The sequence below is a fragment of the Trichomycterus rosablanca genome, chromosome 14 (genome assembly GCF_030014385.1).
Source record: "Trichomycterus rosablanca isolate fTriRos1 chromosome 14, fTriRos1.hap1, whole genome shotgun sequence".
NCBI classification, from domain to species: Eukaryota; Metazoa; Chordata; class Actinopteri; order Siluriformes; family Trichomycteridae; genus Trichomycterus; species Trichomycterus rosablanca.
This window is the reverse complement of record NC_086001.1, coordinates 28,509,376-28,520,516: the sequence shown is the minus strand read 5'-3', so window position 1 is coordinate 28,520,516 and position 11,141 is coordinate 28,509,376. Positions and strand designations below refer to the sequence as shown.

General features: G+C 37.1%; 1 protein-coding gene and 1 non-coding gene across 2 annotated transcripts in view; one reads left to right on the top strand and one right to left on the bottom strand.

Moving 5' to 3' along the window:
* The first annotated feature begins 776 nt into the window (after positions 1-776).
* Positions 777-850, top strand: trnai-aau (transfer RNA isoleucine (anticodon AAU)). The gene has a single exon. It is a non-coding gene; the product is annotated as a tRNA-Ile (tRNA).
* Positions 851-3,060: 2,210 nt separating this feature from the next.
* LOC134326273 (zinc finger protein 850-like) overlaps positions 3,061-11,141 on the bottom strand; it is a gene marked incomplete at its 3' end in the record, with an annotated part of 57,503 nt that continues 49,422 nt past the window's right edge. The window contains exon 17 of the mRNA XM_063008441.1: positions 3,061-3,893. Within this exon, the coding sequence (XP_062864511.1) occupies positions 3,061-3,893 (833 nt within the window). The remainder of the gene's footprint in view (positions 3,894-11,141) is intronic.

The window sequence follows — 11,141 nt, the reverse complement described above, 5'->3', positions numbered from 1 at the left end:
AGACCAGGTACAGCTGGGTCTAATTACCTGGAGACCAATCACAAAAGGGGTGTGGCACCTAAACACTGAACATGCTCTGGGAGTACAGAGGTACAGAATCAGTGACATAGACAAGTTATAATAATAATGATTAAATTCACTAAAGCTGATCGCATAGATTTAATTACACATGTTGATCTGCATGTTAGTAGGAATAAAGGGCCGGTTAGCTCAGTTGGTGAGAGCGTGGTGCTAATAACGCCAAGGTCGCGAGTTTGATCCCCGTACCCTCTTTAATGATTAAAGGTAGCATGGTTGAGAGAGAGTCAGGTGAGCCTGTGCTGCGTATCAGTACTTTCTAACCTGAGTAATTTAATCACTGAAAGTAAGAATACCACCCTGTTCTTCTGCCATCTTTAATTCTGGCTTCATTTCACCTAATGAACGTGGCATGACCTTTATAAATGCTTACAATCAATTTTGTCAATAGCAAAGATAAATAAATAAATAAAAAGAGAGCTGCTGTGTAATTTAGTGAATTCTTGTACTGCACATGGCAGAAGACTAAAAGAAATTTAGATCGTGTAGAATAAAAGTATTAGGAAAGTATGAGGTTAAAAGCATCAGCTTTTATTTATTCTTAAAAGAAAAATACATGAACCTCAGTCATCTCACATGAAGATCTGTTCTGCTCAACAACAGTAAAGCTCTCCATCGTTTCTGTGTGGCAGCTCCATAACTGAAGGGCGGTCAGTGTAGAATCGGGTATGTGGGTATATGCCCTGCCCTTGGACGTCGGCCGGTTAGCTCAGTTGGTTAGAGCGTGGTGCTAATAACGCCAAGGTCGCGGGTTCGATCCCTGTACTGGCCACACCCATTTTGGACTTAATCTAACAAACAAGCTGCTACAGAAACTGCTTAGTTAAAGCAAATAAAGACACATTTAAAATGTTCACCTTTTATTACAGGTTTAAAGTTGCATAAAACAAATGTTTATTTGAATTATCTCACAAGTCACTTCTCAGTTTTAAAGGTCAAAGGCAGCAGCATCTTTTAGATCAGAACAGCTATTAACATTAAATATCACTAAAGAGGAAATCCTGAAGACAGCAATGTAAACCTTTCATTTAAATACAAGCTGCAGTAAAGTTACATAGTTGATCCATGATAAAAAAGAACCTCACAGCTCAGCACAATGGTTAAACTGCACAACCCAACAAGTTAAAATAACCCATCATGTGTTCTGTCCAATATTTACACAGTGCTGGTTGCCAAATAACACCTTTTCACCTGCATTCAGCCTTTTCTTTCCTGTATAACAAAAACAATCGCCAGTGCAGGTCTACAACACGTTACAAAAACACAAAAGAGCCATAAAAGCTTCCAGCAGCTGGTATTCCCAGGCAGTCTCCCAACCAAGTACTAACCAGGCCCACCCCTGCTTAGCTTCCGATATCAGACGTTCATCTGTAGTCAACCTTTTCTTCACCAGCAGCACAGTGATTAACAGAGTGACAGTGGGACCTAGTAGCAGTACTGGTAGCTCTTATTACATTTAGTAGTAACACTTTAAATAATAAATGCTCTGAATTTCACTTCTACTCTTTTCTGTTCTTTCCTCTCCTGTTTTCTTCTCCTCTCCAATCTTCTTTATTAACGATTTAGTATTGTCATCCTCTTATGATTTTTGAATAGAATTTTAGGTTACATGAAGAACTATTTTGAATTATTACCCACCCAGTTCTTTACATCCACTTTCTATTGTCACTCCAGCTCAAGCCTACATACAAATACATTGACGAGTTTAGTCGCATTTAACAACCATGGACACATTTGCTGACATCAGATTTAAAACCAAACTCTCATCACACAGAGGACTCGATTGGAATTTACAATTTAACAAATATATTTATTCATCAGTAAAGAAACACTTGTCTCCTGACCCCTCAGTTGGTCTTGGTCAATTGGTCACCTCCATGATAAGAAAACACCTGAACTACCACAATATCATTTATTTATTTTTAAATGTAATTTCAAAACATGTCAGTTCAATCTGTATTAGGATTTATATGAACTGGGTTTTATGCACTAGAAGATGGTGGGATAATTAAATGTAAATATGAGTATTTCTTTTAACAAAGGAGTTTAGCTACCACTAATTTAGTCTATAGATAAACACAAAGAACAAAGACTCATGATGATAAAACAATACAACACTGTTCAGTCCACAGCCCTCCATTCACACCTTCTCATGTACATTCTGGTTGAGGACGGTTCATTATTTGCTAAGTGGAAATCATCTAAAGACTAGAATTTTGGAGTGTAGACCTAGAAGTGTTAAAGTAAGAGGCTATTCATTTATGAAAACTTAGCATTCATAATATGAAGAATTTTTGCAAACACCATAAAGACCAAGGTAAAATTCTTCCACTTGAAAGTAAAAGTTGTTCTGTGTTTAATAAAGTAGATTAAACTTGAATAAAGAATAAAAACAGATTCAGATCTGAGGTTGGTACATTACACCACATTACATTTGATGATTAATGATCATATTCATACCATCATGTACATTTGATAATTGAAGTAGAACAGTTCTAGTGTATATTAGTAAAAAAAGAAAACTATAAGAGAAAAAATTACACATAGCTTTTTCTGTACATGCAGTAGTGGAGTATCATTTTATTTTCTCCTCTGAATGTATGTGCTGGTGTTTTTCAAGACGACTTCAGTCTTCTTGAAAAAACGAGTTTCTGTGTGACCGTACTGGTGTCTATTAAAAATGCTGCTTCCAGTAAAACTTCATCCGCACTATAAGCAGCAATATGGGTCATCCTCTTATGTGAATGCGCTGGTGTGGTGTACTTAAAGGATATTCCTTTCAATAAAGTTCTTTTCAGACAGTGAATGGTGATACGACCTCTCTCCTGTGTGAATGCGCTGGTGTTGTTGGAGAACATAATGTGCAATAAAATACTTCCCACACACTTAACAGTGATGTAGTTTCTCTATGTGAATATGCTGATGCCGTTTGAGACTATTTTCATGAGCAAAGATCTTTCCACACACTGAGCAGTAATACGGTTTCTCTCCTGTGTGAACACGCTGGTGTACTTTAAAGGCACTACTTTGAGTAAAACTTTTTCCACACTCAGTGCAGTTATATGGTTTCTCTCCTGTGTGAATACGCTGGTGTTTTTTAAGGTTACCATGTTCAGCAAAACTCTTTCCACACTCTGAGCAGTGATACGGCTTCTCTCCTGTGTGAATGCGCTGGTGTAGTTTAAGGGCACTACTTTGAGTAAAACTCTTTCCACACTCAGTGCAGTTATACGATTTCTTTCCTGTGTGAATGCGCTGGTGGTTTTGAAGGGTACCATGTTGAGCAAAACTCTTGCCACACTCTGAGCAGTGATATGGCTTCTCTCCTGTATGAATACGCTGGTGTTGTTTGAGATTACTCTGCATAGTAAAACTCTTCCCACACTCAGTGCAGTTATACGATTTCTTTCCTGTGTGAATGCGCTGGTGGTTTTGAAGGGTACCATGTTGAGCAAAACTCTTGCCACACTCTGAGCAGTGATATGGCTTCTCTCCTGTGTGAATGCGCTGGTGTTTTTGGAGCGTATTCTGTTGAGAAAAACTGCTTCCACACTCTAAGCAGTGATATGGCTTCTCTTCTGTATGAATGCGCTGGTGTTTTTGAAGGGTACCCTGTTGAGCAAAACTCTTCCCACACTCTGAGCAGTGATATGGCTTCTCTCCTGTGTGAATGCGCTGGTGTCGTTGGAGATGACTCTGCGTAGTAAAACTCTTCCCACACTCTGAGCAGTGATATGGCTTCTCTCCTGTGTGAATACGCTGGTGTTGTTGGAGATTACTCTGCGTAGTAAAACTCTTCCCACACTCTGAGCAGTGATGAAAGTTCTTCATGTTTATGCTTTGATAAGACTGTAGAAACTGTTTCCTTGGAAAGCAACAGAAACAAAGAAACAAGTCGATTAATTAGAATTACTTTTACTACATTAATACCACAATAATATTAAACTCTTCACCTAGTAATAAAAACATTAAATTCACTTCACGTCTAAGTGAGAATCTGAATTCAAAGAACATCAGGATAAAATACTTATAAATACTGCAGATATTAATAATTAAATAACTATAAATAACTTGCAAATAGTCCTGCACCAAGCAAATCTAATCCAGTTGATGACAGGACTAATAATTAGCTCACAAGTGTAAATCTTTGGTGTGCTGGGAGTAAAAAAGGCTTCATAAATCACCACAATTATGAGCATAAATCTATTTTAAACAGTCTGAATATATTAACCTGATAATATTACATAACATCATAAAATAAAAAGAACAACAAATGCAACATAAATGTAAAATAAACTAAATATAAAAAAGCCTTTACCTTCCTGTTAGAATACTGGCAGCCACTTTAACAAAGCTGGTGTCTCCAGCAGGTCGTTTCTAATGAAGAACGTGCAGAAGATCCTTCTTACCAAGTGACTTAGCTACAAGTCTAGAGTTTAGTCCTTAAATAGAGCTGAGGACAAAGACCCAAGACCAGTTCAAAACTCTGCATTGGTCAATCATCAGACAACCATTCACACCTTCTTGTGTGAAGTACTAGCTCATTATCTATGGAACGTGTGCAAATGAACTAGATGGAGCCACAAAGCATGATGGGTGAAGTCTAACTACACCCATTTATCTCAGCAGAAAAGTTATTTACATTTAATCCTAAACACAAACAAGGAATTGAAAGGCTATTCTGTAAAGTGAAATGACATGAACTTAGATAAAGCTTTTATGATAAGAATCTAAGTCATGTAAAATGCTGTATGTATATTTGTGTGAATTAGTTTCTACTGTATATGAGGAACAATAAGAAAACTAGAAGAGGAAACACCCACCTATAGATTTATCTGTATTTATGGTGTAGAAATATGTGAACTGTTGGATTTACTGAAGCACTTTCTACATTCTGAGCAGTGATACGAGCTCACTGAGGAAACATAAAGATTAATAAAGGGAAGGAAACAAAACCTGAAAATAAGAGCTTTACCTTCCGTTCAAATCCTGTTCAAACTGCTGAGAATGAGAGCAGTTCATAACTACAGGAACACAGACTGTACTTGTACTCGGTCTCTTTACCTCCAGCAGCAACTGGAATCAACACTAAACAATTCAACTCTACCCAGGGTTGCCAAGTCCAGCACAAATATCCAGCTCAAATTCTGTCTAAACCCGTCCTTCACATGCTAAAACTAGCAAACCTTGTTCATAGGTATGTGAGCATAAATCCTCATTAAAACATTTTGTACGGTTTGTAAAGAAAGCTTTCAGACAGCCGTGACACATTTTGAAAGTAGCCCAATTTGGCGGGAAAATCACGAAAGTTGCCAGGTTCAGCCTGGTCTAAAATCAACCCTGAAGCTGAAACTAGCCCAGAATCCAGGGTGTCACAGATACTGGTGGAATGGCAAATGAATGATCAGTGTACTACTAGTGAATCTTTTATTATTAATAATATACTTTCATTTTACATTCCGATTGATACTTTTTTGTGTTGTATTTTGTTTACAATCTACTGCTTTTAGTAAAGAGTGGGCAGTCGTTGCGTAGTGCTTAAGGTACTGAACTAGTAATTAGAAGGTCGCTGGTTCAAGCCCCACCACAGCCAGGTTGCTGCTGTTGGACCCTTGAGCAAGGCCCATAACCCTCTATTGCTCAGACTATATACTGTAACTGTATTGTAAATCGCTTTGGATAAAGATATCTGCTAAATGCTGAAAATGTGAATGTAAATAAAGAGACAAAATTAATATTGAGCAGAATTAAGTTCACCTTATTGGTCCGGCCCTCCACAACAGTCCCAGTTTCTTATGTGGCCCCTTGGAAAATTTAATTGCCCACCCCTGATTTAAACCCTATTTTTTGGTACCCTTAAACTTTATAATAAAGGCCTTTAATATTGTCACATTTCTAGAATGTATTTAGAAATGATACATCAGAATGTCTTGATATTAACTGAGTGTAAACTACAGGTGATGTACTATCATTATGAAGTTGAATTGTTCTGTGGAAACAAGAGAATTCCTTTTAATAACAATAACAGTTCATGTAATCAAGATTATTCCATTTAATAACAATCTAAATTAAAACGGGAATGAGCTTAGATTATATTTTAGTTTACTTTAAATTTAAAGTAAAATCATAATTTCCAGTTATTACCAAACCTTTTATATTAAAGCCTGAAATTCTATCCTAAATAGTTCCGCCAGACGCTTTTACCGTAATGTTTAGTATACGTACATCTTCACAAACAATGTGGGGGCTGATTTGACTGAGCATTTTGAAGTGGAGGCTTGACCGCAGTAGTAAATCAAACAGTTCACAGACACACAGGTGCACAGTAAATATTTCTACACCATAAATACAGATAAATCTATAGGTGGGTGTTTCCTCTTATAGTTTTCTTATTGTTCCTCATATACAGTAGAAACTAATTCACACAAATATACATACAGCATTTTACATGACTTAGATTCTTATCATAAAAGCTTTATCTAAGTTCATGTCATTTCACTTTACAGAATAGCCTTTCAATTCCTTGTTTGTGTTTAGGATTAAATGTAAATAACTTCTCTGCTGAGATAAATAGGTGTAGTTTGACTTCACCCATCATGCTTTGTGGCTCCATCTAGTTCATTTGCACACGTTCCATAGATAATGAGCTAGTACTTCACACAAGAAGGTGTGAATAGTTGTCTGATGATTGACCAATGCAGAGTTTTGAACTGGTCTTGGGTCTTTGTCCTCAGCTCTATTTAAGGACTAAACTCTAGACTTGTAGCTGAGTCACTTGGTAAGAAGGATCTTCTGCACGTTCTTCATTAGAAACGACCTGCTGGAGACACCAGCTTTGTTAAAGTGGCTGCCAGGATTCTAACAGGAAGGTAAAGGGTTTTCTTGTTTGTTTCTTTTACATTTATGTTGCATTTGTTGTTCTTTTTATTTTATGATGTTATTTAATATTATCAGGTTAATATATTCAGACTGTTTAAAATAGCTTTATGCTCATAATTGTGGTGATTTATGAAGCCTTTTTTACTCCCAGCACACCAAAGATTTACACTTGTGAGCTAATTATTAGTCCTGTCATGAACTGGATTAGATTTGCTTGGTGCAGGACTGATGTTGAGAAAGTCAGATCTCTTATATCTTTATTTAAATCAAGTTATTTATAGTTATTTAATTATTAATATCTGCAGTATTTATAAGTATTTTATCCTGATGTTCTTTGAATTCAGATTCTCACTTAGACGTGAAGTGAATTTAATGTTTTTATTACTAGGTGAAGAGTTTAATATTATTGTGGTATTAATGTAGTAAAAGTAATTCTAATTAATCGACTTGTTTCTTTGTTTCTGTTGCTTTCCAAGGAAACAGTTTCTACAGTCTTATCAAAGCATAAACATGAAGAACTTTCATCACTGCTCAGAGTGTGGGAAGAGTTTTACTACGCAGAGTAATCTCCAACAACACCAGCGTATTCACACAGGAGAGAAGCCATATCACTGCTCAGAGTGTGGGAAGAGTTTTACTACGCAGAGTCATCTCCAACGACACCAGCGCATTCACACAGGAGAGAAGCCATATCACTGCTCAGAGTGTGGGAAGAGTTTTGCTCAACAGGGTACCCTTCAAAAACACCAGCGCATTCATACAGAAGAGAAGCCATATCACTGCTTAGAGTGTGGAAGCAGTTTTTCTCAACAGAATACGCTCCAAAAACACCAGCGCATTCACACAGGAGAGAAGCCATATCACTGCTCAGAGTGTGGAAAGAGTTTTGCTCAACAGGGTAACCTTCAAAAACACCAGCGTATTCACACAGGAGAGAAACCGTATCACTGCTCAGAGTGTGGAAAAAGTTTTGCTCAACAGGGTAACCTTCAAAAACACCAGCGTATTCACACAGGAGAGAAATCATATTACTGCTCAGAGTGTAGAAAGAGTTTTGCTGAACATAGTACCCTTCAAAACCACCAGCGTATTCACACAGGAGAGAAACCGCATAACTGCACTGAGTGTGGAAAGAATTTTACTCAAAGTAGTGCCCTAAAAGTACACCAGCGTGTTCACACAGGAGAGAAACCGTATCACTGCTCAGAGTGTGGAAAGAGTTTTGCTCAACAGGTTAACCTCCAAAAACACCAGCGTATTCACACAGGAGAGAAACCGTATTACTGCTCAGTGTGTGGAAAGATTTTTGCTCATGAAAATAATCTCAAACGGCATCAGCATATTCACATAGAAAAACTACATCACTGTTAAGAGTGTGGGAAGTATTTTATTGCACATTGTGTTCTCCAACAACACCAGCGCATTCACACAGGAGAGAGTTCGCATTACTGTTCCCTGTCTGAAAAGAACTTTAGTGAAAGGAATATCCTTTAGGTACACCACACCAGCGCATTCACATAAGAGGATGACCTATATTGCTGCTTATAGTGCAGATGAAGTTTTACTGGAAGCAGCATTTTTAATAGACACCAGTACGGTCACACAGAAGTTATGATTTTGTGACTGAAGTCGTCTTGAAAAACACCAGCGCATTCAGAGGAGAAAATAAAATGATTTTCCACTACTACATGTACAGAAAAAGCTATGTGTACTTTCTTTTTCTACTAATATCCACTAGAACTGTTTTCGAATGTACATGATGGTATGAATATGATCATTAATCATCAGATGTAATGTGGTGTAATGTACCAACCTCAGATCTGAATCTGTTTTTGTTCTTTATTCAAGTTTAATCTACTTTAATAAACACAGAACAACTTTTACTTTCAAGTGGAAGAATTTTACCCTGGTCTTTATGGTGTTTGCAAGAATTCTTTATATTATAAATGCTAAGTTTTCATAAATGAATAGCCTCTTACTTTAACACTTCTAGATCGGCCCTGAAAGGGTCAATTGTAATTTATCCTGCTGTGAGTGCAGTCTGCTGTTTTTCTTGGAGGCTGAATTCTGTGTTTGGTGTCAAATTGTCAAATTTATACAGTATATTTATAATGTCTATCTACATTTATATTGTCCTCCTCTACCACAGACATGGCCTCATAACACAAGAGATGCACCGGTTTCTCTTCCTAAAGCACAAACTTGTATTCACTTTCATTAATTTTTTTTATTCTGCTTAATTTTCTCTTCTTGTACATGTTGGGATTATGTTTAAACATCATCTACTGGCGGGATGGGGTCACTTTGCGGGTCACAAAATCAGCATGCATTTTGGGAGATGCAGTTTATGTAGGATTTTACAGTGTATTTTAAGACAGACTAGACAGACAACTCCCTCCAGAACACAGTTATGTCGGTTTTATTTGCTTTCTAGCTGTATGATACACTGTGTGCATCAGAATGGAGTAAAACTACATAATAAAAACAATAAAGAACTTAATACAGTACATGCATATAGCTGTAGTTACAGTGTTACATCTGGTACAATATGAGATGTAACCAAACGTAAAATAGTGCTAACGAGTTAGCATTGTGTGTAAAGATACTAATTGCTATAGTAGCGATAACAAACATATTTAATTATGGAATTACGGTAAATTTGTAACTTAAACACTGTAATATAATCGCTAAACATTTACAAACAACTGAGAATATAAACGTCACTGCTGTCACTACGATGCTTCTGTATTATATTGCAAGATAATTATTTGTGTTTATTATTATTATTTACATTACTGACTACGCTACCCCGCGTTCTTTTTGCCGTAAAAGTGACATGGCTTCTAGCCAAGGTCAAAGTTATTTGCAGTGACTATGACGTCAGCAGTCACTGCTTAAAGGTGCAGGAGTCCCATTAAATTATAAGTGCGTCTCTGTAATGACTCCATTAGTACTTTGTTGCACCACCTCTGGCTTTTATAACTGTTTGAACTCTCTGAAGCATGGACTTAACTAATGACAAACAGTATTCTTCATCAGTCTGCCTCCAACCGTCTCTTATTGCTGTTGCAAGATCAGCTTTGCAGGTTTGAGCCTTGTCATTGACCATCTTCTTCAATTTCCACCAGAGATGTTCAACTGGATTGAGATCCGGACTATTTGCAGGCCGTGCCATTGACATTATATGTTTTCTTGAAGGAAAGTTTTCACGTCCTTTGTCCTAAGGCAAGATGCATTATCATTATCACCAAACATCCTTTTAACTGAAAAGTGTCAAAAATTTCAATATGGACTTTGGCATTTATTGAACACTGCCATCTCCCCTGTGCATTTACCTGACATGCAGGCCCATATCATCAACCACTGTGGAACTTTACATGCAGTTATCTTCATACATTTCATTGGACAGACACCAAACAAAAGTTCCAGCATCATCACCTCGCCCAATGCAGATTCACGATTCATCACTGAAGATCACTTTCATCCAGTCACCCACAGTCCATGATTGCTTTTCTTTAGCCCCCTTTAACCTTGTTCTTTTCTGTTTAGGTGTTAATGATGGCTTTTGTTTGGCTTTTCTTTATGTAAAGCCCATTTCTTTTAGGTGATTTCTTACAGTTCGGTCACAGACATTGAGTCCACTTTCCGCCCACCTGTTTCTCATTCTCATTTTGACTCTTTGATGCCTTCCTTGGTCTACCAGTATGCTTCCCTTTTACAACCTTCCCATTTAGTTTGTACTCAGTCCAGATTTTAGACACAGCTGACTGGGAACAACCAACATCTTTCATGACATTCCATGATTATTTACCTTCTTAACACTAGCTTGACTGAAAATCTGAGATCCTCAGGACATACCCCCTCCTTCTACATAACCATTAGAGCACTATCAGTCCTCTTTTGTCATGCATATGCTTGCAGATAACACACTATTCAACCCACCCCCAACTAATCTATGATTCTGTCTCTTGCTAGCCAGCATGGTCAAACAATAGTTTGTGCGCCAGTTTTCAAATAGTGTCATATATAGTAGTTTTCAAATAGTATTCATATATACATGTATGTATGTATGTATGTATGTATGTATGTATACACACACACACACATATATATATATATATTAAATAATGTAGAAACATGGTGTTGTAGAAAAGCATTATGTACTTTAATCAGGAATGATTTGC